Here is a 27,095-nt window from a genome sequence, read left to right on the forward strand (position 1 = left end):
CCCCCAGCCCCCCCCAACCCCCCCAGGAACCCCTCCAGCCCCCCCAGGAACCCCCTCAAACCCCCCCAGGAACCCCCTCAAACCCCCCCAGGAACCCCCTCAAACCCCTCCAGCCCCTCCAAACCCCCCTGCAGCCCCCCCAGGACCCCCCCCAGCCCCCTCAGCCCCCCTCAGGACCCCCCCCAGCCCCCCCAGGAACCCCCTCAAACCCCCCCACCCCCCCAAACCCCCCCCAGGAACCCCCCAGAGCCCCGCAGGAACCCCCTCAAACCCCCCCAGCCCCCCCCAACCCCCCCAGGAACCCCTCCAGCCCCCCCAGGAACCCCCTCAAACCCCTCCAGCCCCCCCAAACCCCCCTGCAGCCCCCCCCAGGACCCCCCCCAGCCCCCTCAGCCCCCCTCAGGACCCCCCCCAGCCCCCCCCGGAACCCCCTCAAACCCCCCCAGCCCCCCCAGGAACCCCCCAGGAACCCCCCAGAGCCCCGCAGGAACCCCCTCAAACCCCCCCAGCCCCCCCCAACCCCCCCAGGAACCCCTCCAGCCCCCCCAGGAACCCCCTCAAACCCCTCCAGCCCCCCCAAACCCCCCTGCAGCCCCCCCAGGACCCCCCCCAGCCCCCTCAGCCCCCCTCAGGACCCCCCCCAGCCCCCCCAGGAACCCCCTCAAACCCCCCCAGCCCCCCCAAACCCCCCCAGGAACCCCCCAGAGCCCCGCAGGAACCCCCTCAAACCCCCCCAGCCCCCCCCAACCCCCCCAGGAACCCCTCCAGCCCCCCCAGGAACCCCCTCAAACCCCCCCCAGGAACCCTCAGGACCCCCCCCAGCCCCCCCCAGGAACCCCTCCAACCCCCCCAACCCCCCCCCCCCCCAACCTTTCTCCATGAGGGTGTTGAAGAGGGAGGCGTTGGAGAAGAAGAAGAGGTAGCCGAAGGTCTGCGACACCAGGTCGGGGTGCAGCTGGCAATCGCGCGTCAGCTCCAGGGCGGCCTGGTAAACGGCCAGGGTGGGTCGCACCCCCTCGGGGACGCTGCCCAAATCCTGCCCGGCGCTGGGCTCCCCGGCCCCGGAGAAGGGGTTACTCTCCAGGAGAGCGGGTAGAGCAGAGTACAGCGTCTGTGGGTATAGGGGGAAAGGCAGGAGTGAGACGGGGGGGGGGGGTGTCACAAAAAGGGGGTTCGGGGGGGGGTTTTGGGGGGCTCGCCTTGGTTAGGTAGTAGACGGACTGCTGGAAGGTGGACATGATGACCTCATCGAGGACGCCCATGGCCTCGTCGCACGTCTCCAGGTCGCCCGTCAGCTCCTGGCAGGGCCCTGAGGAGGTGGGGGGGGTGTACGGAAGGGCGGCGTCACCCCGAAAAGCCGGAGGGGACACCCCCCCCCCCCCTCCCCGGGGTGTTTGGGGGGGTGCTGAGGCCTCACCCTCCAGCTCCAGCTCCTTCTCGAGCTCCAGGACGCGGCCCTGGGCCAGGTTGAGCAGCTCCATGGCGTTGGCCAACCAGAGCATGAGGGGCCGCAGGTCGGACGTCACCGCCTCCATGCTCAGCGCTGCGGGGGCCTCATCCTGCTGGCTGCGAAAAGAAAGGGGGGGGGGGTCACCCCATGGGACACCCCACCCCCCCCCCCCAAGTTTTGGGGAGCGGCCGGCTTTGGGGTGTGTCATGTCCCCGTCCCCCCCCCCGTCAGGGCAAGTTTTGGGGTCCCCGTTCCACACGGATCAGCTTTGGGGTCCCCTCTGTTGGGGCAGGCTTTGGGGTGCCCTCCCCATGGACCAGCTTTGGGGTTTCCCCCTCCTCGTGGGCCAGTTTTGGGGCGCCCTCCACCAGGGATGATGTTGGGGTGCCCCCCCCACCCCCGCTGTGAGCCCTCCCTGGGGCTGACTTTGGGGTCCCCCTTGTCAGGGCCAGTTTTGGGGGGCATCGTTGTGTCCTCCCCCCACCATCAGGGCCAGCTTTGGGGTTGCCCCCCCCCCCCAAGTGCTCATCTTTGGGGTGTCCCCCCCTCTTTGTGAGCCAGTTTTGAGGCCCCCTCCATCAGGGACAATTTTGGGGTGTCCTCCCTGTCAGCTTTGCCCCCCTCCCCCCAATCAGAGCCAGATTTGGGGTGCAGTTCTGGGGGGGCAGGGGTCAGAGCAGCCCCCCCACACCCCCCCGCCGAGGATTTGGGGGTCACTCACTTCTCCGGCTGCCGGTCCCCGATCTCCTTGATCTTCTCCTGCCGACAGAAACCCCCCCCCAGCCCCGTCAGCGTCCCCGTGCGCCCACCCCGGTCCCGTCCGTGTGTCGTCCCCCCCGCCCCCCCTCACCCCCAAACCGCGGTATCCTCGTTACCCAAACCCCCCTCACCCCCAAACCGCGGTATCCTCGTTACCCAAACGGTCTCCTTAACGAGCAGAGCCACGCGGGACAGCAGCTGGGGGAAGCGTTCGGGTGGAAAAGCTCGAGCGGCGTGTTCCAAACACAATCCCAGGAGGAAAGCGGGGGCCAGCCCCCCCGTTTCGTTCCCCTTCCCGCATCCCTCCGGCAGCCGCACGATCTCCCGCAGCAAAACCTCTTCGTCCTGGGGTCGGTACCGCAATTCCGGCCGGGGGCTCTCCAGGCGGTTCCGTACGGCTTCCTGTCGTTCTTGGGGGGAACGTCCGCACCCCGGACACCCCAAAATTCCAACCAGGCCAGGGGAGGAAGAGACCTGCGGTAACCAGGGGGGACGCGGGGTGGGAGACCCCCCCTCCGCTCCCCGAGGGTCTTTGTAGAGGAAAAGGAAATGTTGGCCCAAGCCCAGCAGGTCGCCAGGGTTGAGGGGGGTTTGGCGTAAAAGGGGGGCTCCGTTATGGGTGACGGGGGCGCCCCGAAAAGGTCGGACGGTTGCGGTGGAAGGGGGGGCGACGGAGGGGTCGTTCCCCCCCTCGGCCGCCCGCACCAGGCAGTGACGGGGGAGGATGTCGGGGGCGTTGAGGAAGGTGTCGACGAGGCAACCCCCCGTTTTTTCGGGGGTCCCTCGGCGTTCGGGGCGGCCGAAGACGTGTTGGGGTCGGGTCATCACGTAGATGACAAAGTCCTGCGGGGAGGGGGGGGGGGAGAGGGGGTGAGGAGGGGGGAGGGAAAGTTGGGGGGACGAGGAAAGGGGGGACACGTTGGGGGATGAGGAAAGGGGGGGGAATTTGGGGAGTGGGGGGGGACGCACGCTGGAAGGGACAAGGAAAGGGGAGGAATTGGGGGGGGGGCAAAGAGAGGGGGGACACTTGGGGGGATGGGGGGAATTGGGGGGCAAGGATGGGGGGACACTTGGGGGGGCAAAGAAAGGGGAGGATATTTGGGGGGCAAGAAGAGGGGGGGACACTTTGGGGGGGCAAGGAAAGGGGGGGGACACTCAGGGGGGATGAGGAAGGGGAGGATATTTGGGGGGGCAAGAAGAGGGGGAGACACTTTGGGTGACAAAGAGGGGGGGGACGCTTGGGGGGGGTGAGGAAAGGGGGAGACACTTTGGGGGGGTGAGGAAAGGGGGGGGACACTTGGGGCGATAAGGGGGGGAATTTGGGGGGCAAGGATGGGGGGAATTTGGGGGGCAAGGATGGGGGGGGACACTTTGGGGGGGTGAGGAAAGGGGGGGGACACTTGGGGGCCCCCCCAGGCACCTGCTTGCCGTAGCCCTGCAGCAGGAGGAAGTAGGGGTGCTGCTGGGGGGGCTGGATGAGGCACTGCGAGAGCTGCTCCAGGCCGGCGCCCTCCCCCGCCTCCTCCTCGCCGGCCGCCCCCTCCCCGGCGGGGGTTTCGGGGGGTCCCTCGTCGTTCGGGGGGGTCCCGGCTTCACCCCCAGCCACGCTCAACACCGTTTTCCGTTCCCGGCGTCGTTTGGTGCTGAGGTTCATGTCGCTGATGCTGCGGCGCAGCGAGAGGTTGTCGGCGCGATCTTTGGGGGGGGCCGGGCCCCCCGACGCCGCCCGCGAGCGATTCTTCTGCAGCCGACGGGCCTGGGCGTTGACGCCTGCGAGAGGAGGAGGAGGAGGAAGAGAGGGGGACACACACACACACACCCCCCCCCCCAATGGTGTCACCCCCCCGGCACCGCGGAGGACGGTGGGTGTGTGTGAGGGGGGGGGGGGGGACACGCGCACACGCGCTGCTCACCGGCGGTCTCGGCGTCCTCGCCCTCGCAGATTCGCTCCACCTCTTGTCGCCGACGGATCTCGAAACGGCGGGAGCAGCCGGTTTTCGGTTTCCAAACATCTTGAAGCACCAAAGGTCGTTCGGCGTCGCCCACCGGTCGCAGGTGTTCTACCTGCCAAGCTCCTCCGGGACCGCCGGGTCTTCCCACCACGTCGCAGAGCACGTATTCACCCGACGTTCCTTCTTCCGGAGCTAAACCGTAACGTTCCAAAGCTTCCCGCACCAATTGCCGGGCGGTGGAACGCGGCGTAGCCAAAACGCTTTTGTAGTTTGCTCCCCGGGAAATGTCCCCCCCAAAAATTTTGAGGATACCGGGGAGTTGACGTTGACCGGGGGGTTGTTCTCCCCCCACCAGGACCTCGGGTACCGGGTCCACCAGCTCCGCCAGCTTCTTCTCGCTGGCCCAACGCCCGCCGGCGCCGGCAGCGCCCGTCCCGGCGCCGCTGCGGTGGAAGAGGTTGGAGAGACGTTTGTGCCGCGAGGGTTTGGCTTTGCCGGGTGGACGGAGCTCCACCGTCTCGCTGCCGCGGCTGGCCGTGTCCGAGGAGGTCGATCTGCGGCGGGGAAGGGGGGGATATAGGGGGAGGGGGCGCGGGGATGGCGAAGATTTGGGGGGGGGGGGGGGGGTCGGGGTGGGGGTGGGGGGGTCTCTCACCTGACGGAGCCGGCGCTGGGCCACCGTCGGCTCATCTTGGCCAGGCGCTTCTTGGGCGAGTTGATCCAGAGACCGACGGGGAAGTGGAGTTTGCCGAAACGGGGGCTGCCCTCCTTGCGATCCTCCGGGAACATGGCGGCGGTGTCCTGCACCCCCAAAACCCCGTCACACCCACCCAGGACGCTCGAGGCGTGGGTGGAATCGTCCCCCTACCCACACCGGGCGACGAAGCCGGGACACCCCCGCCCCCTTCACCCCCCCCCGAATCGCGACGGTTACCGGCTCCCACGGGCGCTCGGTGCCGTCGGCGGCTGCGTCCCCCCACCCGGGCTCAGCGCCGCGTCCTCATGTCCCGCGTCCCCCCCTTTGTCTCGCTGCCTCCGGCGCGGTCACTGAGCGGCGATTTCCCTTCGCGGCGCTGACAGAAGGGGGGACAGGAAAGGGCGAGCCAGGCCAGGAAACCGGGATGGCGGCTGGACGGGGCGGGGGGGGCGTGGAGGGAAGCGGGGCACGGCTGAGGGCAGCGGCCCAGGAGTTTGGGGGGGGGGGTGGTGGTGGGGTCCCCCCCGAAAGAACCGAAACACCGGGGCGTCCCCGTCCTTTGCTGGCAGAGACCCGACGCCGCGGTGACGGCGGGATCGGGGCCCCCGTGAGGTGCTTCTGCCCCCCCCCCCCCATCCCCCCCGGGACTCACCCACACCACGGCAACCGCTGCTGGGGTGGGGGGTGGGGGGGTGCGGCCGGCGTTTGGGGGTCGCTCGCTGGCAGCACCCAGGGTCCCTCCTGCCCCGGGGCGGGGGGCACACGACGCTCCCGTGTCCCTGCTGGGGGGGGGGGGGAAAGGAGACGCCGGGGTGGGGTGGAGGGGAGGCGGGGAAGGGGGGGGGGGGCCGGGCCGGGCCTCACCGCTGGGGCCGCACGAAGAGGCCGCCTAGGCCCGACCTCCCCCCCGACACAACCGGGCCTGGGCCTGCACCCCCCTTCCCCGGAACCATCCCCGACCCCCTCGGGCGGGTCCGGCCCCTCACGGCCGCCCGGAGACCCCCGAACCCCCCCCCCCCCCCCCCCCCCGGGGCCGGGCGCCACGATCGCTGCGGCCGCCATCGCCATCGCCCCCTCCCCTCCCTCACAGACGGACCCGCCCACCGCGCCCCAACCCGCGTTTCTTATTGGTTGAGCTTTTCCCGCTTCGACGGGTTGTAGCCAATGAGAGAACGGAACGCTCCCGCCCGCCGCTCGCCCAGCGTGATCGTTGGGTGCTCGCGGAGAGGAGGGGCGGGAGGGGAGAGAGCAGGTTCGGCGGGAAGAGCGGGAGCCAATCAGAAGGCGCGGATGGGTGGACACGCCCCCCAATGGGAGGGGCCTCTCCTCAGAGCCCCGCCCCCTTCCCATATATGTACACGGCCGCGCGCGCGCGCCTACGGCCGCGTGCACGTGCACACGCGTGTGCCCAATGCGGGCACGGGCGCACGCGGGGACGCACGCGCGTACGTACGGGGGGTGTATGCGTGTGTGTGCACGTGTGGCGGCACGCGTGTGGAGGTGTGGGTGTGCATCGATGCACGCGTGTGGGGGTGTGCACGCGTGTGTGGGGGTGTGCACATGTATGTGGGTGTGCACGCGTGTGTGGGGGTGTGCACGCGTGTGGGGGTGTGCATGCGTGTGTGTGGGTGTGCATGCGTGTGTGGGTGTGCATGCGTGTGTGGGTGTGCATCGATGCACGCGTGTGGGTGTGCACGTGTGTGTGGGTGTGCACACGTGTGTGGGTGTGCACACATATGTAGGCGTGCACACGTATGTAAGTGCACACGCATGCGTGCGCAGAGACGGCTGCATGTCCGCGGACGCCCAGGCGCACACGTTTACACGCCTGCACGTACATCCACAGACGTGCCCACGCGTGTACGCCTACGGACAGACGTACGCACACACGTGTGCATAGAGACGTCCCCGCCCCCCCCCAGCATCTCCATGTGTGCACACACGTACACACACACGCATGTACATACACACGCTCTGGTGTATCTGCACACGCGTGCCCAGCGGGGCGCACGCACAGACCTGCCCGCACACGCCCGCACACGCCCGCACACGCCCGCACACGCCTGCACACGCCTGCACACGCAGGCTCTCGTCTCTGTCCGTCCCAGCTGTGGGGCTCCAGCCCCTCCCCCCCAATCCCGTGTGTCCGTGCACACACGCACACGCGCGCACACACGCTCACACGCGCGCACACCCGGTGGGTGCCCCCGCACCCCGCGTGGCCGCATCCTGCCGGGCCCCCTCGGCGTCACCGCCGGCCGCGCCTGACGCACGTCCCCTCCCGCCCCCTCGTGCGCGGACGCAAGCGGCGCTGATGGACGGGGGCGACCGCGGCCGCCGGGCCCCGACCCCCCACCCCCCCCCATCCCCCTACCCCTCGTTTTTAGGGGGGGGGGATGGGCAGCTCCCCCCCCCCCCCCAATTTTTCCTCCCCCCCCCCCCCCCAATAACCGACCGCCGTCTGGGAAAACACCCGCAGGGCCCCGGCCGGCGGCACACGCAGCCACGCGGTAACGCCACGGCCGCCGGCGCCGCGCCAAGGGCGCAGCCACGTGCCGGGACAGGCAGCGGCGGGGGGTGTCGGGGTGTCCCGTCCCCCCCACCCCCCACCTCCACCCCCCCACACCGTCACCTGGCAGCGAAATATTTACCGCGCCGGCTGTTTGCCTTGGCAGGGCCCCGCCGCCGCCGCCACCGCCGTGCCCTCACACGTCCAACGCCGCCGGCGCCCGGCCCCCCGCCCCACGGCAACGCCGGCACGGCTGTGGGTGGCGGGGGGCTGTGGGGCGGGGGGGGCTGTGGGGCAGGGGGCAGTGGCTATGGGGCAGGGGGGGCTGTGGGGCAGGGGGCAGTGGCTATAGAGCAGGGGGCAGTAGCTATGGGGCAGGAGGTGGGGCTCTGTGGGGCAGGGGCAGTGGCTATGGGGCTGGGGCTATGGGGCAGGGGCTGTGGGGCAAGGGGCTATGGGGCAGGGACAGTGGCTATGGGGCACAAGACTGTGGCTACAGAGCAGGGGGCCATGGCTATGGGGCAGGAGGTGGGGGCTATAGGGCAGGACCAGTGGCTATAGGGCAGGGGGTCTCTGCTATAGGGCAAGGGCAGTAGCTATAGGGCAGGATGCCATGGCTATAGGGCAGGTGCAGTAGCTATGGGGCACAAGACTGTGGCTATAGGGCAGGAGCAGTGGCTATGGGGCAGGAGACCATGGCTATAGGGCAGGGGGCGGTGGCTATGGGGCACAAGACTGTGGCTATAGGGCAGGAGCAGTGGCTATGGGGCAGGGGCAGTGGCTATAGGGCAGGAGACCATGGCTATAGGGCAGGGGCAGTGGCTATGGGGCAGGGGCTGTGGCTATAGGGCAGGGGCAGTAGCTATGGGGCACAAGACCATGGCTATAGGGCAGGGGCAGTGGCTATAGGGCAGGAGCAGTGGCTATGGGGCAGGAGACCATGGCTATAGGGCAGGGGCTGTGTCTATGGGGCACAAGACTGTGGCTATGGGGCAGGGGCAGTGGCTATGGGGCAGGGGCTGTGGGTATAGGGCAGGAGCAGTGGCTATGGGGCAGGGGCAGTGGCTATAGGGCAGGGGCAGTGGCTATGGGGCAGGGGCTGTGGGTATAGGGCAGGAGCAGTGGCTATGGGGCAGGGGCAGTGGCTATAGGGCAGGGGCAGTGGCTATGGGGCAGGAGACCATGGCTATAGGGCAGGGGCTGTGGCTATGGGGCAGGAGCAGTGGCTATGGGGCAGGAGACCATTGCTATAGGGCAGGAGACCATGGCTATAGGGCAGGGGCTGTGGGTATAGGGCAGGACCAGTGGCTATGGGGCAGGAGACCATAGCTATAGGGCAGGGGCAGTGGCTGTGGGGCAGGAGCAGTGGCTATGGGGCAGGAGACCATGGCTATAGGGCAGGAGCAGTGGCTATGGGGCAGGGGCAGTGGCTGTGGGGCAGGAGCAGTGGCTATGGGGCAGGGGCAGTGGCTATAGGGCAGGAGCAGTGGCTATGGGGCAGGAGACCATGGCTATAGGGCAGGAGCAGTGGCTATGGGGCAGGAGCAGTGGCTATGGGGCAGGAGACCATGGCTATAGGGCAGGGGCTGTGGCTATGGGGCAGGAGCAGTGGCTATGGGGCAGGAGACCATGGCTATAGGGCAGGAGCAGTGGCTATGGGGCAGGAGCAGTGGCTATGGGGCAGGAGACCATGGCTATAGGGCAGGAGCAGTGGCTATGGGGCAGGAGACCATGGCTATAGGGCAGGAGCAGTGGCTATGGGGCAGGGGCAGTGGCTGTGGGGCAGGAGCAGTGGCTATGGGGCAGGAGACCATGGCTATAGGGCAGGAGCAGTGGCTATGGGGCAGGAGACCATGGCTATAGGGCAGGGGCAGTGGCTATAGGGCAGGGGCAGTGGCTGTGGGGCAGGGGCAGTGGCTATGGGGCAGGGGCAGTGGCTGTGGGGCAGGAGCAGTGGCTATGGGGCAGGGGCAGTGGCTGTGGGGCAGGGGCAGTGGCTATGGGGCAGGGGGCCGTGGCCGTGGGGCAGGGGGTGGCAGCCCCAGGGCAGGACACGGTGGCTACGGGGGGCAGGAAGCTGTGGCTGTGGGGCAACGCTTTGACGCAGGGGCCGTGGGGCAGGAGGCAGCTGCGGGGGGTCCGGGGGGGGGGGGTCGGGGGGGGGCCGCTGCCTGCGGCTGCTGCCTGCGGCTGCCGGGGTTTCCGCTGCTGCCGGCGCTGACGCCATCGGGGCCCCCCCGCACCCCCCCCCCCCCCCCCCCCCCCACCCGCCGCCGGTCCGGCGTTGCCCAACGCGGGGGGATGACACCCACGCGCGCGTGCACCCCCCACACACCCCCCCCCCCCACCGCTCCCAAGGGACCCCCGTGGGCCCAGCACCCACGTGGGGGTCACCACAGCCCACCCATGGGTGGCCCCGTGGGGTGGGGTGGGGGGGCGTGCTGTGGGTGCGCACGGTGGGTGCTCGCCGTGGGTGCTCTCCGTGGGTGCTCTCCGTGGGTGCATGCCATAGGACACCGGCTCCTTTCGACCCCCCCCCCCGGATGTCCCCACGCGAGGTGTCCCCACGCGAGGTGTCCCCACGCACTGGAGCATCCCCGGGCCGTCCCCACGCACGGTGGCCCCGCCCTGCCCCGCCCCAACCCCGCCCCACTCCCCCCCGCCCCGGGGCGGTCCCGGCCGCCCGCAACCCCACGGGGGGTCCCGACATTGACGCGCGTGGCGCGGCCCGGGGGGGCGGTGAGACATCCGCGGGGGGGGTGGTGTGTGGGTGACTCAACGCGGGGGGGGGGGGGCGTCTGACGGCGAGGGGGGCAGTGTGTGTGTGTGTGGTGACCCCACGTCCACGCGCGGTGAGGTCGCGGGTGGAACCGCCGGGAGGGGGGGGGTGGTGTCCCGGGGCCGGTACGAGTGGGTCCCGGTGCGGGGACCGAGCCCGGTGCAAGTGGGTGCCGGAGCGGGAGCGCCCCACGCGTGTGCTGATGCCCGTGTGGGACAGAGCGCGGTGCAAGGACCGTCCCCGGTGTGTGTGTGGGGGGGGGGGGAGACACGACACCGACCCACGCGTGTGCGGGACCGACCCCGGTACGGGATCCCCCCCCAGTGCAGGGAGCGCCCCCGGTTCCATGCCGACCCCCCCCCCACTCCCCACTCCCACCCCCGTCCCGTCACGTCGCGTCCCCCGGGGGGGTGGGAGTGTGTGTGGGGGTGAGTGGGGGGGGGGGCGGAGCAGTCTCCATCCCCACGGCTCCATCCCGACCCGGCGAGACCGATCCCGGTGCGTGGGATGTGGAGGGCAGGGGAGGGGGAGGGGGGGGGGGGTTGGCAGGAGAAAAAAAAAAAAAGGGGGGGGGGGGGGGAATGTTCCGCGTGTCCCGCCGCCCCCCACGCCGTGTCCGCCGTGGGGGGTTTCTCTCCCCCCGGTTCGTTGCTGAATGGAAAAGCCGTGACTCAGGCGTGTGTCATCGCAGCCGGCGGCAGCGCCGGGATATAAGGGGCGGCGCGGAGCCGGGGCGTCACGCGGGGACACCACGGACACGCTCCCGCTTCCACGCGGGAGACGCGGGCGGCAGCTCCCACTCGAGTCCCCCGGTCGCTTCCCCGGTGGTTTTTCTTCCCCCCCCCCCACCTCACCCCGCCGGTGTTGTGGTTTTGTGTGTGTGTTTGGGTGTTTGTTTGTGCGTGGAGTGAGCGTGGGAGTGTGTCACGGTGAGTGGGAGAGTGTCTGGGAGCGTGGGAGAGTGGCAGTGGAAAAGTGGGTGAGCGGTTGTGGGGGAGTGGGAGCGTGGCGGTGAGTGGGTAAGCGCGAACGTGAGAGTGGGAGAGTGCCCGCGAGTGTGTCCGTGGGAGCGAGAGGGTGTCACTCCGAGTGGGAGTTGGGAAAGTGTCCGTGGGAGTGCGAACGTCCCGGGGAGTGGGTCAGTGTGAGTGGGAGCGTGTCCGTGACGGCGTGAGCGTGTCAGAAAGAGCGCGAGCGGGAGCGTGGCAAATCCGAGTTGGGAGCGGTGTCGTCGCGTCCGTGGGAGCGTGAGTGCGAGCACGAGTGGGAGCATCCCAGTGTGAAGCGCGGCAGCGGGAGCGTGTCAGTGAGTGTGTAAGTGCGCGTGCAAGCCCGTTGCACGGCAGAAGGGTCCGGCCCCCCCCTCTCCCCCCCCCCAAGCCGCTCCTCCCCGCCCCCCTCCCACCCACCCCACACCCCCCCACGGTCCCGGCCCCGCCGCGGGTGGGTCCCGCAGGTGCGAAGGGTCCCGTCCCGCCCCGTGGGGACCCCGGGGAAGGACCCTCCCGCCCCGCAATGACAAGTAAGTGTCGCCTCGCCGCGGGTGGGGTGTGGGGTGGGGTGGGGTGGGGGTGAGACACGCGTGGGGGTGGGAACGGGTGGGTGGCGGGTGGGTGGGCGACACCCGTGGCACCGCGACTCGGTGCCTCCCACGCCGCTTCTCCATCCCCCCCCCCTCTCCGGGAGAGAGGGGGTGTGTGTGTGTGTGTGTGAGTGGGGGTGTCCGCGGGTGGATCCTGCTCCCCCGCCCCCCCCCCCCCCCCACACACACACACTCACCCACCCCACGGCCGTGGCGGGACCGGGCGCGTCCATCCCCGTGGCCTCGGGGCGCGGGCAGCTGCCGCCGCGCCTCAAACCGCAAACGGCCCCGGCGCACCTGCCCGCCCGCGGCGGCCGCGCCTCCCGTGGGGAAGGGGGAGTGGGACGGGGGGGGGGTGGGTGGGTGATGGGTGTGTGTGTGGGGGGGTGGTGAGTGGCTGCGTGGACACGCGTGGACACGGCCGCCCGCGTGGCCCGGCCGCAGAGGTGTGAAGGCGCGTGTGTGGGGGGGTGTGGGTGGTGTGTGTGTGTGTCTTGCACGGACACGCGTGGACGCGCGGATGGAGTTGTGCGGGCTCTCACGCGCACGGAGGGCTACAAACACACGCGTACCCCCCCCCCCGTGCGGGTGGGCCCCCCACTCGCGGGGGCTCCCCAGGTGCCGCCCGCCCCTGACTCACCCCGCATCACTCTTTCCAGCCCGGACCTCCCAGGGCGCCGCCGCCCCCCGCCCCACCCCCCCCACCCCCACGCCCACCCCACGCCCCACCCCCCCCACCCCCCACGGGCCGGGCATCCCCAGCCCCCGCTGCACCGGGACCCCCCCAGCCACGGGAACCCCGAATTCCTGGAGCCCCGGGATCCCCCAGTACCGAACCCCCCCCCCCCCGGGGTTACTGGGGATCCCCCAGCTCCGGGAGTCCCGGGATCCTTGGGAACCCCCAAATCCCCAACTCCGGGAGCCCCGGGATCCCCCACTCTTGGGAGCCCCCGAATCCCCAACTCCGGGAGTCCTGGGATCCCCCAGTCCCAGGGGACCCGGGAACCCCAAAATCCCCAGCTCCGGGAGTCCTGCGATCCTTGGGAACCCCCGAATCCCCAGCTCTGGGAGTCCCGGGATCCCCCAGCACATCCCCCCCACCCCGGGATTACCGGGGATCCCCCAGCTCTGGGAGTCCCGGGATCCTTGGGAACCCCTGAATCCCCAGCTCTGGGAGTCCTGGGATCCCCCACTCTCGGGAGCCCCGGGACCCCAGAATCCCCAACTCCGGGAGTCCCGGGATCCTTGGGAACTCCCAAATCCCCAGCTCCGGGAGTCCCGGGATCCTTTGGAATCCCCGAATCCCCAGCTCTGGGAGTCCTGGGATCCCCCAGTCCCAGGAGCCCCAGGAACCCCGTAATCCCCAACTCCAGGAGTCCCGGGATCCTTGGGAACCCCCAAATCCCCAGCCCTGGGAGTTCTGGGATCCCCCAGTCCCGGCAGCCCCGGAAACCCCGGAATCCCCAGCTCCGGGAGTCCCGGGATCCTTGGGAACCCCCAAATCCCCAACTCCGGGAGCCCCGGGATCCCCCACTCTTGGGAGCCCCCGAATCCCCAACTCTGGGAGTCCTGGGATCCCCCAGTCCCAGGGGACCCAGGAACCCCAAAATCCCCAGCTCTGGGAGTCCTGCGATCCTTGGGAACCCCTGAATCCCCAGCTCTGGGAGTCCCGGGATCCTTGGGAACCCCTGAATCCCCAGCTCTGGGAGTCCTGGGATCCCCCACTCTCGGGAGCCCCGGGAGCCCCAGAATCCCCAACTCCGGGAGTCCCGGGATCCTTGGGAACCCCCAAATCCCCAGCTCTGGGAGTCCTGGGATCCCCCACTCCCAGGAGCCCCAGGAACCCCGTAATCCCCAACTCCAGGAGTCCTGGGATCCTTGGGAACCCCCAAATCCCCAGCCCCGGGAGTCCTGGGATCCCCCAGTCCTGGCAGCCCCGGAAACCCCGGAATCCCCAGCTCCGGGAGTCCCGGGATCCTTGGGAACCACCGAATCCCCAGCTCCAGGAGTCCTGGGATCCCCCACTCTCGGGAGCCCCGGGAACCCCCGAATCCCCAGCTCTAGGAGTCCCGAGATCCCCCAGTCCCAGGAGCCCCGGGAGCCCCAGAATCCCCAGCTCCGGGAGTCCCGTGATGCCCCAGCCCCAGGAGCCCCCCACCCCCCCCCAGCTCTGGGATCCCCGGGGATCCCGGGTGGAGGGGGGGGGTTAGCCCCGCCCCCTCCCCCCCCCCACGCGTGCCTCTGTCCCGCAGGTGCGCTGTGGCTGGCGCTGCTGGGGCTGTGGCCGGGGCTGTGGCCGGGGCCGTGCCCGGGGTTGGCGGCCGCCCCCCGCCTGCGCCCCCCGGACCCCCGCGCCGACCTCGACAGCGTCATCAGCCTGGCCAAGGCCCTGCTCAGCGACACCAAGGCTTTCCTCGTGCTCCTCGTGGGTACACCCCCCCCCCCACGCCACCCCACGCCACCCCACGCCACCCCACGGCATGCCCACCCCACGCTTAGCATCATCCCACCCACCCCTGGCTCAGCCCCGGACACCCCCCACCCCCCCCTCCACCCCCGCTCAGCCCCACAGCTTCCCCCACCCCCCCCCAACCCTCATCCCGCCCCCCCCCACGCGTGGTGGGGGTTGTCCCGCGTGGGCTGAACCCACGTCTCACGGGCAGAAGTCGCGGTTCCCGGCGGAGGGGGAGCACAAGCTGGACTCGCTGCCCGTCCTCTCCATGAACGCCGTGGAGCTGGCCAACATCCAGGTGGGGAGCGGGGACACGGACACGAGTGGGGGGGGGGATGTCGTGGGGGGGGTGTGTGGAAGTTCAGGGTGCGGGGGGTCTGTGTCCGTGGGGGTCTCCCTGGGTGCGTTAGTGGGGTGCCGTGGGTGGGGGGGGTGTGTGTGGAGCCTGTGGGAGTGGGTTCCCCACGGGCGTGGGAGTGGGGTCCCTTTGGCTCTTGGGAGTGTGTTCCCTCAATGTGGGACACGGTTCCCCGTGGGTGTGGGGTACCCCCGTGGGTATAGGAGCGGGGTCCCCGTGGGTGTGGATTCCTGCCCCCCCCAGCTGCAGTAGCGAGTTCCCCGTGGGTCCAGGGGTGAGTTCCCCGTGGGTGCGGGAGTGAGTTCCCTGTGGGTGTGGGAGTGGGTTCCCCGTGGGTCCAGGGGTGAGTTCCCCATGGGTGCGGGAGTGAGTTCCCCGTGGGTCCGGGAGTGAGTTCCCCGTGGGTACAGGAGTGAGTTCCCTGTGGGTGTGGGAGTGGGTTCCCCGTGGGTCCGGGAGTGAGTTCCCCGTGGGTACAGGAGTGAGGTCCCCGTGGGTACAGGAGTGAGGTCTCCGTGGGTACAGGAGTGAGTTCCCTGTGGGTGTGGGAGTGAGTTCCCCGTGGGTCCGGGAGTGAGTTCCCCGTGGGTACAGGAGTGAGGTCCCCGTGGGTACAGGAGTGAGGTCTCCGTGGGTACAGGAGTGAGTTCCCTGTGGGTGTGGGAGTGAGTTCCCCGTGGGTCCGGGAGTGAGTTCCCCGTGGGTACAGGAGTGAGTTCCCTGTGGGTGTGGGAGTGGGTTCCCCGTGGGTCCGGGAGTGAGTTCCCCGTGGGTACAGGAGTGAGGTCCCCGTGGGTACAGGAGTGAGGTCTCCGTGGGTACAGGAGTGAGTTCCCTGTGGGTGTGGGAGTGAGTTCCCCGTGGGTCCAGGAGTGAGTTCCCCGTGGGTACAGGAGTGAGGTCCCCGTGGGTACAGGAGTGAGTTCCCCGTGGGTGCGGGAGTGAGTTCCCTGTGGGTGTGGGAGCAGGTTCCCCGTGGGTCCGGGACCCCCCCCGTGGGTGGGAGTGGGCTCCCCGTGGGTGGGACCATATTCCCCACGGGTGTGTGTGTGTGTGTGTGTGTGTGTCCCCGATCACGAGCGTGGGTTCCCGTGGCTGGGTAGCGTCTCCCCCCCACACCCATGGGGTCCGTGCCCCCCCCCCCCCCCACGCGTGTCCGTGGGGGTCTGACACGCCTGCCGCTAGGCGGCGGGGACGCTGGGGCGGCTCAGCGGGGACCTGCAGCGGTACCGGCGGCACCTGGAGTGGCTGCGGCGGGCGGGCCCGGCGCTGCGCCCGCTGGAGCCCGAGCTGGGAGCCCTGCAAGCCCGGCTGGACCGGCTGCTGCGCCGGCTGGACCACCTGGTAGGGGGCGGGGCCTGGGGAAGGGGCGGGGCCTGGGGAAAGGGCGGGGCCTGGGGAAAGGGCGGGGCCTGGGGAAAGGGCGGGGCATGGGGAAGGGGCGGGGCCTGGGGAAGGGGCGGGGCATGGGGAAAGGGCGGGGCCTGGGGGAAGGGGCCTGGGGAAAGGGGGCGGGGCCCGGGGAAGGGGCGGGGCCTGGGGAAAGGGCGGGGCCTGGGGAAGGGGCGGGGCCTGGGGAAGGGGCGGGGCCTGAGGAAAGGGCGGGGCCTGGGGAAGGGGCGGGGCCTGGGGAAAGGGGGCGGGGCTTGGAGAAAGGGGGCGGGGCCTGGAGAAAGGGGAAAGGGGCGGGGCATGGGGAAAGGGGCGGGGCCTGGGGAAGGGGCGGGGCCTGGGGAAGGGGGCGGGGCCTGGGGAAAGGGGCCTGGGGAAAGGGGGCGGGGCCTGGGGAAAGGGGGCGATGCTTGTGACGCTGATTTGTGGAGGGGAAGGAGCGGGGGCGTGGCCTGGGAAGGGGGCGGGGCCTGGGGAAGGGGGCGGGGCTTGTGCTGCAGGTTTGTGGATGGGAAGAGGTGGGGGTGCGGCCTGGGAAGGGGCGTGGCTTTGGGGAAGGGGGCGTGGCTTGTGCCGCAGGTTTGTGGGGGGAGGGGCGGGGTTTGAGTGGGGCGGAGTCACGGTGGAGGCGGGGGGTTTGGGGGGGTTGGGGTGAGGGCGGGGCTGTGAGGTGGGGGCGGGGCTTTGCGCGGGTCGATGGGGGTTGGTGAAGGGGCGGGGCTTTCTGCGGGAGGGGGCGGGGCTTGGCTGCGTCTGGGGGCGGGGCTTGCTCACCACGTGCACCTGTGTGCGAGGGAGGGGCTTGCGCGGAGGGGGCGGGGCTTCTGGGCTAAGGGGCGGGGCTCCTCACAAAGGGGGAGGGGCTTCTGGGTTAAGGGGCGTGGTTTCTGCACAAAGGGGCGGAGCTTCTGCGCAAAGGGGGCGGGGCTTCCACACCATAAAAGGCGCGGCTTCCACGCGTGGGGGGGGCGTGCCCTTTGCCAAAGGGGCGTGGCCTCCCCTTCCCCCCCCACCCCCCTCCCCCCCGTGTGCCCCTCACACCCACGCGTGTCCCCCCCTCCCCCCTCCCCTCCCCCTCCCCCCAGCTCTCCCGCCTGAGCCTCCCCCGGCCCAGCGTCCCCCAGCCGCCGCTGCCGAGCCCCGGGTCGCCCTGGGCGGCCGTGCAGGGCGGCCACGCCGTGTTCCAGAGCCTCCACCTCTACCTGGACTGGGCCTCGCGCGCCCTCGTCCTGCTGCGCAACAAGCTGTGACGCCGCCGCCGCCGCCCCTAATTTATTCTTATTTATTCGCCTCGCCCCACGGCCCCCTCCTTATTTTATTGTTATTAATTATTATTATTAATTAATTATCTCCCACCCCCGCTCCTGGGGACCCCCCGATGCTCAGGGACCCCCCCCCTCCCCCCCCCCAGCAGGTTGCTGTAATTTATTGACTCAGGCCCCAGCTCGGCCCCTTTTGTTGGTTTTGGTTTTTTTTAATCTGTTTTTTTTTTTTTTTTTTAAAAAAGAGGGAAAAAAAATGTAAACTTGTTTTTGGAAGAAAAGGATTAAAAAAAAAAAAGTTTGAAGGTGACGCAGCGTCTGCGTGGGGGAGGGTGGAGGGAGGCAGGGATGCAGGCAGGGATGGGGGATGCAGGCAGGGATGCAGGCAGGGATGCAGGCAGGGATGCAGGCAAGGATGGGGGATGCAGGCAGGGATGCAGGCAGGGATGGGGGATGCAGGCAGGGATGGGGGATGCAGGCAGGGATGCAGGCAGGGATGGGGATACAGGCAAGGATGGGGGATGCAGGCAGGGATGGGGGATGCAGGCAGGGATACAGGCAGGGATACAGGCAGGGATGCAGGCAGGGATGGGGGATGCAGGCAGGGATGGGGGATGCAGGCAGGGATGCAGGCAGGGATACAGGCAGGGATGCAGGCAGGGATGGGGATACAGGCAAGGATGGGGGATGCAGGCAGGGATGCAGGCAGGGATGGGGGATGCAGGCAGGGATGGGGGATGCAGGCAGGGATGCAGGCAGGGATACAGGCAGGGATGCAGGCAGGGATGGGGATACAGGCAAGGATGGGGGATGCAGGCAGGGATGCAGGCAGGGATGGGGGATGCAGGCAGGGATGCAGGCAGGGATGCAGGCAGAGAAGGCAGCAGGGAATGGGGGACAGCGGGGGGCAGGAGTTGGGGACACAGGGGGGGGCTGGGACTCACTGCCCCCCCCCATCCCACTGCCCCCCGCGTCAATGGGGAGGGTGCTGGGGGGGGGGGGAGGGGCACGACGACCCCCGGGGTCCCCAGGCGCTGTTGGGGGCCGACGACACCGCGGTCGTTAAACCCAGCGGAACAAACCCAAACCGTGGGGTGGGTTGGGGGGGGGGGCAGAGGACACCCCCACCCCTCCCCCACCAGAGCAGCTTTATTGAGCCACCAAGCGTGGTGCCCCTCCCCCCCCCCAATCCTGGCAGGGCCCAATCCTGCACCCCCCCCCCCCAGCATCGCTCAGGGGTCAGCGGGGGACTGGGGGGGGTGCGGGGGGGGGTCCTGGGGGGGGGTCTCCTCCTCGGGGGGGTCCCGGGGGGTCCCGGGGGGGGGGCTGAGGGCGGGGGGGGGCTGCGAGGGGGGGTCCCAGGGGAAGGTGACCCCCAGCCCGGCCACGCGCTCCCGGTAGACGCGGTCGAAGCGGGCGCTCTGCTCCGCCGTCAGGTGGTTCTTCCAGTCCCCGGAGATCCCTGGGGGCGCACGGGGCCATGACCCCCCCCCCAGGGACCCCCCCAGGGACCCCCCAGACCCTCCCAGGCCCCCCGCTCCCAGTGCTCCCCCCCCATCTCCCCACCCTGTTCCCAGTGACCCCAGTTCCCCGCTGCCCCCCCCCCCCTTGTCCCTGGTGCCCGCGACCCCCAGCTCGTCCCCGTCCCCACTTCTCCGTCCCCATCCCCACCCCCACGTCCCCTGTCCCCCTGTCCCCAGGTCCCCATCCCTTGTCCTTACGTCCCCATCTCTGTCCCCATGACCCACTGTCCCCATCCCCACGTCCCCAGGTCTCCACGTCCCCGTCCCCGTCCCCATCCCCATGTCCCCACATCTCCGTGTCCCCGTCTCTGTCCCCATCCCCACGTCCCCATCCCCACGTTCCCATCCCCACATCCCCATCCCCACGTCCCCATCTCCATCCCCACGTCCCCACGTCTCTGTGTCCCCAGGTCTCCATGTCCCCAGGTCCCCATCCCTGTCCCCATCTCCATGTCCCCACGTCTCCGTGTCCCCATCCCCACGTCCCCATGTCTCCATGTCCCCAGGTCCCCATCCCCACGTCCCCAGGTCTCCATGTCCCCATCTCCATCCCCATGTCCCCATGTCTCTGTGTCCCCATCCCTGTCCCCATCCCCACGTCCCCAGGTCCCCCCGTCCCCATCCCCACGTCCCCATCCCCGTCCCCATCCCCACGTCCCCAGGTCTCCATGTCCCCACGTCCCCATCCCCATCCCCACGTCCCCATCTCCATCCCCATGTCCCCACATCTCCATGTCCCCATCCCTGTCCCCATCCCCATCCCCACGTCCCCATGTCTCCATGTCCCCAGGTCCCCATCCCCACGTCCCCAGGTCTCCACGTCCCCCCGTCCCCATCCCCCCGTCCCCCCGCCCCCACCCTTGCGCAGGAAGGGGCCGCGCCGCAGGTCGAGGATGAAGAGGGGGGAGAGGCTGAAGTTGCTCATGCGGTTGCGGCTCATGGCGGCGAAGGAAGCGTTGGCCACCACCGCGTCCAGCGCCCCTGCGCTCAGGTCCCGGCCCAGGAAGGCGCAGAGGCGTTCCACGCTGCCACGCAAGTCCTGGGGGGGACACGGGGACGTGGGGGGGACACGGGGATGTGGGGACACCAGGGATGTGGGGGGGACACGGGGACGTGGGGGGGACACGGGGACATGGGGACACCAGGGATGTGGGGGGGACACGGGGATGTGGGGGGGACACGGGGACATGGGGACACCAGGGATGTGGGGGGGACACGGGGACGTGGGGGGGACACCAGGGACATGGGGACACCAGGGATGTGGGGGGGACACGGGGATGTGGGGACACCAGGGATGTGGGGGGGACACGGGGACGTGGGGGGGACACGGGGATGTGGGGACACGGGGACGTGGGGGGGACACGGGGACATGGGGACACCAGGGATGTGGGGGGGACACGGGGATGTGGGGGGGACACGGGGACATGGGGACACCAGGGATGTGGGGGGGACACGGGGACGTGGGGGGGACACGGGGACATGGGGACACCAGGGATGTGGGGGGGACACGGGGATGTGGGGGGGACACGGGGACATGGGGACACCAGGGATGTGGGGGGGACACGGGGACGTGGGGGGGACACCAGGGACATGGGGACACCAGGGATGTGGGGGGGACACGGGGATGTGGGGACACCAGGGATGTGGGGGGGACACGGGGACGTGGGGGGACCCGGGGATGTGGGGACACGGGGACGTGGGGGGGACACGGGGACATGGGGACACCAGGGATGTGGGGGGGACACGGGGATGTGGGGACACCAGGGATGTGGGGGGGGACATGGGGACGTGGGGGGGACACGGGGACGTGGGGGGGACACGGGGACGTGGGGACACCAGGGATGTGGGGGGGGACACGGGGACGTGGGGGGGACACGGGGACGTGGGGACACCAAGGATGTGGGGGGGGACACGGGGATGTGGGGGGGACACGGGGACGTGGGGGGGACATGGGGACATGGGGACGACATGGGGACGTGGGGACACCAGGGACGTGGGGGGGACACGGGGGGGACACGCTGCTGTGTAGGTCATGCCAGGGACACGGGGGGGGGGCCACGCACTGGGACAGAGGGGCATGGGGAGGGGGGACACAGACACACGGGGTGGGGGGGACACGGGGGGGGACACGGGGGGGGCCGGACCTGCTGCAGCTCCTCGTAGCTGATGCAGAAAAAGTTCTCGCGGCCGCGCAGCTCCAGCCACCCCCGGACGTGATCGAACCAGGACCCGAAGGGCACTGGGGGGGGGGGGGGGGGGGGGGAGCTGGCACCCAGTGGGGGCGGGGGGGACACACACGACACAGGCCCCACAGCCCCCACCCCCTCCACAAACACTCGTGACCCCCCCAAAAGCCTGGAGGCTCCTGTGCCCCCCCCCCATGGCCCCATTGCCACCCCCCAGCCCCCCCGTGGTGCCCCCCCGACACCCCACAACCCCCCTGACACCCCATAACCCCCCATGGTGCCCCCCCAGCCCCACTGCCCCCCCCAGCCCCCCATGGTGCCCCCCCTTGACACTCTATAGCCCCCCATGGCCCCCCTGACACCCCATAACCCCCCCATGGCCCCCCCCAACACCCCATAACCCCCCACGGTGCCCCCCCCAGCCCCCCCATGGTGCCCCCCCCAACACCCCATAACCCCCGATGGTGCCCCCCCAGTGCCCCCCCATGGTGCCCCCCAACACCCTATAACCCCCCCATGGTGCCCCCCCACGGTTCCCCCCCCCAACACCCCATAACCCCCGATGGTGCCCCCCCAGTGCCCCCCCATGGTGCCCCCCCACGGTCCCCCCCCCCAACACCCCATAACCCCCCATGGTGCCCCCCCAGTGCCCCTCCCAGCCCCCCCATGGTGCCCCCCCAACACCCCATAACCCCCCATGGTGCCCCCCTGCCCCCCCACGGTGCCCCCCAACACCCCATAACCCCCCCACGGTGCCCCCCCCAACACCCCATAACCCCCCCCCCCGGTGCCCCCCCATGGTGCCCCCCAACACCCCATAACCCCCCCCCACGGTGCCCTCCCAGTGCCCCTCCCAGCCCCCCCACGGTGCCCCCCAACACCCCATAACCCCCCCCCACGGTGCCCCCCCAGTGCCCCTCCCAGCCCCCCCACGGTGCCCCCCAACACCCCATAACCCCCCCCAACCCCCCCTGCCCCCCCCCCCCCAGACCGTCTCCCTCCAGGAACTTCTCCAGAAACTGCTCCAGGCTCCCGGGGTCCTTGTACGGCCGGAAAATTTGGGAAAAATGGTAAAGGGACACCAGGACGTCCTTGGGGTTCCTCACCGTGTAGATCACCTGGGGAGGGGGGGGGTGACCCCCAAAAAGTGGGTCCCACGCACGAGGACACCCCGACCTCCCCCAAATTCCGAACCTGACCTTGGCCTTGGAGGTGAAAAAGGATTTTGGGAAGAGCTGGACGGGGAGGTGGGAGCTGATGAGTCGGGGTCGGGGGTTCCCCCGCGCCCGCCGCAGCCCCAGCACCGTCTCCAGCCAGGGACCCCGGTCCCAGTTGGGGACCGAGCGGCACCAGTGGGGGTCCCCGTCGCTGCGGATCAGGCTCAGGATCTCCAGCATCCACACCGTGCCTGGGGGGAGGGAGGGAGGGAGGGGGGCGTTGGGGGGCCTGGGGGGGGGCCTGGGGGTCCATTTGGGGTCCCTGAGTGCCTTTGGGGGTCTCTGGGTCCCTTTGGGGGGTCTCTGGGGTCCTTTGGGGGGGGTCTCTGGGGTCCTTGGGGTCCATTTGGGGGTCCCTGAGTGCCTTTGGGGGGTCTCTGGGTCCCTTTGGGGGGTCTCTGGGGTCCCTGGGTGCCTTTGGGGGCGACTGGGGGGTCTCTGGGGTCCTTTGGGGGGGTCTCTGGGGTCCCTGGGTGCCTTTGGGGGTGACTGGGGGGTCTCTGAGTCCCTTTGGGGGGGTCTCTGGGGTCCTTTGGGGGGTTTCTGGGGTCCCTGGGTGCCTTTGGGGGCGACTGGGGGGTCTCTGGGGTCCTTGGGGTCCCTTTGGGGGTCCCTGAGTGCCTTTGGGGGGTCTCTGGGTCCCTTTGGGGGGTCTCTGGGGTCCCTGGGTGCCTTTGGGGGTGACTGGGGGGGTCTCTGGGTCCCTTTGGGGGGTTTCTGGGGTCCCTGGGTGCCTTTGGGGGTGACTGGGGGGTCTCTGGGGTCCTTGGGGTCCCTTTGGGGGTCCCTGAGTGCCTTTGGGGGGTCTCTGGGTCCCTTTGGGGGGGTCTCTGGGTCCCTTTGGGGGGTCTCTGGGGTCCTTTGGGGGGGGTCTCTGGGGTCCTTGGGGTCCATTTGGGGGTCCCTGAGTGCCTTTGGGGGGGTCTCTGGGGTCCTTTGGGGGGGTCTCTGGGGTCCCTGGGTGCCTTTGGGGGCGACTGGGGGGTCTCTGGGGTCCTTTGGGGGGGGTCTCTGGGGTCCTTGGGGTCCCTTTGGGGGTCCCCGAGTGCCTTTGAGGGGGTCTCTGGGGTCCCCAGGGTCCCTTTGGGGGGGGTTTCTGGGGTCCTTGGGGTCCAGTTGGGGGATCTCTGGGGGCATCTCAGGGTCCTTGGGGGGTCCCTGAGTGCCTTTGGGGGGTCTCTGGGGTCCCTTTGGGGGGGGTCTCAGGGGTCCTTTTGGGGGGGTCCCTGGGTCCCTTTGGGGTCTGAGGGATCCTTTGGGGGGTCCCTGGGTCCCTTTGGGGGCGTCTCAGGGGTCCTGGGGTCCTTTTGGGGGGGGTCCCTGGGTCCCTTTGGGGGTCTCTGAGATCTCCTCGGGGTCTTTAAGTCCCTTTGGGGGGGGGGGTCTCTGATGAGTCCCAGGGGTCCCTTTGGGGTTCCCGGGGTCCCTTTGGGGCACATCTGGGTGCCCCCCACCCCACCTTGGGACATCCCCTCCCTCCTCGGGGTGCCCCTGTACCCCCCACCCTGCCTTGGGGTGCTCCTGGGTGCCCCCCACCCCACTTTGGGTCCCCCTTCCCCCCCCCCCCCACTTTTGGGTGCTCCTGGCTCCCCTTTCTTCCCCCCAGGACTGCTCCTAGATTCCCCCCCCCCCCAAATTTGGGGTGCTGCCCCCCCCCCTCCCACTTTGGGGTGCCCCCACGCGCCCCCCCACCCGATTTCTGGTAGGTGACGTTGAAGACGTCGTCGTCCTCCACGGGGAAATCGCGGGCGGCCTCGAGCCCCCGGGGGGAGTAGAGGAGCCCCGGGAAGGTGACGCCGCCGTGCTGGAAGTACCCCCGCGACATGGCGGGGGGTGTCCACGCACACAGAACCCACGCGGGACCGGGACCTGCGTGGGGGGGTGTGTGTGTGTGTGTGTGTGTGTGGAGGGGGATCACGGGGGGGGGGGGGGGATCACAGACGGAAGGGGAGGAGCAGAGAGACGGGACCGGCCCCGGAGCTGCCTCCACCCCCCACGCGGGTCCCAGGGGCCCCACGCGGCGCCGCGGCAACGGGTCCGTGGGGGGAAGGGAGGGAGGGAGGGAAGGAAGACGCCAGGTCCCGCGGGGGCGGCGCGGCCCCACGCCAAGCAACAGCGTGGGGGGGAAAAAACACGGGGCAGCCGGTGCCCCACGCCGGGCTTCCCCCCCCCCCCCCTTCACGGCCCACCCCCCCCTCCCCCGGGTCGCTCCTCCACGGCCACCCCACGCGGGGTTTTGGTCCCACAAGTGTCGTCCCCCACCCCCCGACTGGTTTTCCCCACGGTCACTCCACGCTGGGGGCTGCCACCCCCACCTACTCCCCCCGCGGGTCGCAGTCCCCCGTGGACAAACCCCCCCCCCCCCCCCCCCCGTACCTGGCAGCACCACGGAGCCGCCGCGATCGCAACGAGCCAGGCCGTGGCGGGCGGGGCCACGCGTGTGTCCCCCCCCACACCCCACCCGTGGGGCGGCACCGCCCCTGCCCCGCCTTGCGCAACACCCCCCCGACCGGTTTCTCCGCCCCCCCCCCCCCCACGCAAACACGGACCCCGCGTGGGGGCTGGATGTGACACCCCCCCCCCCCCCCAAACCACGAGGGGGTGGGGAATAAACACCCCCGTGGGGTGACAGGAAATTGGGGAGGGGGAGGAGGCAGACTCGGGGGGTCCCCAAAACCAGGCAGCGACGGGGGGGGTCACGGCGGTTTATTGGGGCTCAGTTCTTGTAGCCCCGGCTGGCGCGACGCCCACGCGCCCGCTCGAACTTCCGCCCCTTGGAGCGCACGTAAGGCCTGGGGGGGGGCACGGGGGGGGTCAGGGGGGGTCCCCGGCATCCGGGACACCCCCGTAACACCCCCCCACCACCCAGGAGTCCCCATCAACCCCCCCAAGGACCCCCCAAAAAGCCCAGGACCCCTCCTGTTTCCCAAGGACCCCCAGCACCCGCGGATTCCCCTCCCCTAGGACGCCCCCCACCCCAAAACATGACCCCCCCCAAAGAACCCCAACACCCAGACCCCCCCCAAAAGAACCCACCCCCTCCCCCCCGGGGACCCCAACATCCAGATCCCCCCCAAACACCCACATCTCCCCCCCCCCCCACTCACTTGGTGTGGCTGTGGGGGGTCCCAGGCGCCTTCCCAAAGTGCCGATAAACCTCCCGAGCCTTGCGGGGTCCTGAGTGGGGGGGGCCACAGACACGAAGGGGGTCACCCCACGGCCACGGGGGGGGTCCCCAGGGGTACGGGGAGGGGGAGGGGTCACTCACCAGAGAGCAGGACGGTGCCCTTGCCCTTGGGGGAGGCCATGGCCAACTGGTCGAAGGTCAGGATGGTGCCCCCCGCCCGCAGGATGCGGGTGCGAGCCCCCCGCGTCACCCGCAGGGCGCAGAGCTGTGAGGAAAAAACCCCCAAAAACCCCAACCGCGGGTGGGGTGAGGACCAGCTGCGCCCCCACGCACGCGCAAATGCTGGGGACCCCCCCTCCCGAGCCCCCCCCCGACCCTGACCTTGAGCTTGGGGACGTCCTGGATGCGGATGTCGTCGGTGACGGTGCCCACCACCACGGCCGTCTTGTCCTCCCGCCCCGGCCGCTTCATCATCCGGATCTGGGGGGGCGGGGGGGCAAAAGTGGGGGCTGGAGGGGGGGGAGCAGGGCTCCAGCTGCACCCCTAAACCCCCCCCAGGCTCCGGCTGCACCCCCAAACCCCTCCCAAGGGAACCCAGGGGGCCTGGCTGCACCCCCGAGGGAACCCCCAGGCTCCGGCTGCACCCCCAAACTCCCCCCCAGGGGTCCGGCTGCACCCCCAAACTCCCCCCCGAAGGGACCCAGAGGGTCCAGCTGCACCCCCAAACCCCCCCCGAGGGGACCCAGAGGGTCCGGCTGCACCCCCGAGGGGACCCCCGGGCTCCAGCTGCACCCCCAAACCCCCCCCGAGGGGACCCAGAGGGTCCGGCTGCACCCCCGAGGGGACCCCCGGGCTCCAGCTGCACCCCCAAACTCCCCCCCGAGGGGACCCAGAGGGTCCGGCTGCACCCCCAACCCCCCCCCCCGAGGGGACCCAAGGGTGCCTCTCCACCCCCTAACACCCTCACCCCGCATTCCAAACTTCATTAAGAGTTTTGGGTGCAAACAGCGGCATTTTGGGGTCCCTCACAGGAAACCGCCCCCTCCCCCGAGTCGCAGAGTGGCGGCGATTGGGGGGGGGGGGGGGGCACACGACACCGGGACCCCCCCGGACACTCACCATGCGGGAGAGGGAGAGCGGCGGCCGGTTGGTCCGGCTCATGAAGAGCCGTTTCAGAATCACCTTGTTAAAAGCCGAGTTCGTTCGCCGGGCCAGGAACCGGTAGAGCTGCGGGGAAAAGGAACCACCGGGAGCGGGGGGGGGGGGGGGGTCAGCACCGGCGGAGACCCCCCCGCTACCCCCCCACCACCACCCCCGGGGGCCCACCTTGACGAGGAGCCGCAGATAAATGTCCTGGCTCTTAGGTTCCCGGCGCCGAACCTTCCGGTCCCGGTTGTGCCGGATATCGATACCCTGAATATGGAACGGGGAGGGTCAGGCCGCCGCTAGGCCTCAGCGGGAACCAACGGGTACCGGACCCGCCACGGCCCCCCCATCACCGCCGCCATAACGCCTCCATCACATCCCCCAGGCTCCCTCCTGCCTCCCCCGGCAGCGGCGGCGCCTGCCCGCTCCTCCCCAGAGGCGGATGGCGGCGGATGAGCGTGTGTCCCCCCCCCCCCCCCGCCTGCCAGCGCGGACCCACCATAGCGGCGGCTGCAGATGGAGGCAAAGGAAGGAGCGCGCCTGGCGCGGGGGGTTATGGGAGAACGGCGGTCACTTCCGCCCGGTGGCCGGAAGTAGGTGTACGGCGCCGCTCTGCGCGACGCCGCTCGATGGTACGGGAGGACCGCAGCGTCCAATGGGAAGGCGGCGGTGAGCATAGAGGCTGAGTCGGTGGGTAGAGAGTC

General features: G+C 70.3%; 4 protein-coding genes across 4 annotated transcripts; 1 reads left to right on the forward strand and 3 right to left on the reverse strand.

The window, feature by feature from the left end:
* Nucleotides 1–870: 870 nt before the first annotated feature.
* On the reverse strand, nucleotides 871–5,627 carry RASIP1 (Ras interacting protein 1; the record flags this gene model as incomplete). The annotated part of the gene is made up of 9 exons (XM_054812155.1): nucleotides 5,511–5,627; nucleotides 4,817–4,962; nucleotides 4,123–4,715; nucleotides 3,630–3,979; nucleotides 2,366–3,052; nucleotides 2,172–2,209; nucleotides 1,418–1,566; nucleotides 1,200–1,309; nucleotides 871–1,111 (listed from the first exon to the last, which is right to left on the reverse strand). Coding segments are annotated over exons 2-9 (2,302 nt in total), but the record flags the coding sequence as incomplete, so codon positions are not given.
* Nucleotides 5,628–11,642: 6,015 nt separating this feature from the next.
* IL11 (interleukin 11) lies at nucleotides 11,643–17,227 on the forward strand. Its single transcript, XM_054812149.1, has 5 exons — nucleotides 11,643–11,668; nucleotides 13,981–14,153; nucleotides 14,392–14,478; nucleotides 15,724–15,882; nucleotides 17,016–17,227. Exons 1-5 carry the CDS (start codon nucleotides 11,662–11,664, stop codon nucleotides 17,178–17,180), a joined length of 591 nt encoding a protein of 196 aa, XP_054668124.1. The 5' UTR covers nucleotides 11,643–11,661; the 3' UTR covers nucleotides 17,181–17,227.
* A 938-nt stretch (nucleotides 17,228–18,165) lies between these two features.
* Nucleotides 18,166–24,542, reverse strand: SULT2B1 (sulfotransferase family 2B member 1). The gene is made up of 8 exons (XM_054812141.1): nucleotides 24,495–24,542; nucleotides 23,811–23,987; nucleotides 22,101–22,309; nucleotides 21,893–22,019; nucleotides 20,860–20,954; nucleotides 19,574–19,754; nucleotides 18,468–18,654; nucleotides 18,166–18,226 (listed from the first exon to the last, which is right to left on the reverse strand). Exons 2-8 carry the CDS (start codon nucleotides 23,941–23,943, stop codon nucleotides 18,166–18,168), a joined length of 993 nt encoding a protein of 330 aa, XP_054668116.1. The 5' UTR covers nucleotides 23,944–23,987; nucleotides 24,495–24,542.
* A 267-nt stretch (nucleotides 24,543–24,809) lies between these two features.
* RPL18 (ribosomal protein L18) lies at nucleotides 24,810–27,013 on the reverse strand. The gene is made up of 7 exons (XM_054812152.1): nucleotides 26,891–27,013; nucleotides 26,572–26,658; nucleotides 26,365–26,472; nucleotides 25,627–25,725; nucleotides 25,387–25,510; nucleotides 25,226–25,295; nucleotides 24,810–24,910 (listed from the first exon to the last, which is right to left on the reverse strand). Exons 1-7 carry the CDS (start codon nucleotides 26,891–26,893, stop codon nucleotides 24,835–24,837), a joined length of 567 nt encoding a protein of 188 aa, XP_054668127.1. The 5' UTR covers nucleotides 26,894–27,013; the 3' UTR covers nucleotides 24,810–24,834.
* Nucleotides 27,014–27,095: the final 82 nt, after the last annotated feature.

The sequence above is a fragment of the Grus americana genome, unplaced genomic scaffold (genome assembly GCF_028858705.1).
Source record: "Grus americana isolate bGruAme1 unplaced genomic scaffold, bGruAme1.mat scaffold_634, whole genome shotgun sequence".
Classification (NCBI taxonomy): domain Eukaryota; kingdom Metazoa; phylum Chordata; class Aves; order Gruiformes; family Gruidae; genus Grus; species Grus americana.

What these genes read in the sequence shown, in the direction of transcription:
- IL11 (XM_054812149.1), top strand. An exon ending in AGGCTTTCCTCGTGCTCCTC is followed by an intron (nt 14,154 to 14,391) that starts GTGGGTACACCC and finishes TCTCACGGGCAG; the next exon opens with AAGTCGCGGTTCCCGGCGGA. An exon ending in TGGAGCTGGCCAACATCCAG is followed by an intron (nt 14,479 to 15,723) that starts GTGGGGAGCGGG and finishes GCCTGCCGCTAG; the next exon opens with GCGGCGGGGACGCTGGGGCG.
- SULT2B1 (XM_054812141.1), bottom strand. Translation starts at nt 23,943, where the DNA reads ATGTCGCGGGGGTACTTCCAGCACGGCGGCGTCACCTTCCCGGGGCTC. An exon ending in CGTCACCTACCAGAAATCGG is followed by an intron (nt 22,310 to 23,810) that starts GTGGGGGGGCGC and finishes CCCTCCCCCCAG; the next exon opens with GCACGGTGTGGATGCTGGAG. An exon ending in CGGCCCCTTCCTGCGCAAGG is followed by an intron (nt 18,655 to 19,573) that starts GTGGGGGCGGGG and finishes GTGCGCCCCCAG; the next exon opens with GGATCTCCGGGGACTGGAAG.
- RPL18 (XM_054812152.1), bottom strand. An exon ending in CGCTCTCCCTCTCCCGCATG is followed by an intron (nt 25,726 to 26,364) that starts GTGAGTGTCCGG and finishes CCGCCCCCCCAG; the next exon opens with ATCCGGATGATGAAGCGGCC. An exon ending in AGGACGTCCCCAAGCTCAAG is followed by an intron (nt 25,511 to 25,626) that starts GTCAGGGTCGGG and finishes TTTTCCTCACAG; the next exon opens with CTCTGCGCCCTGCGGGTGAC.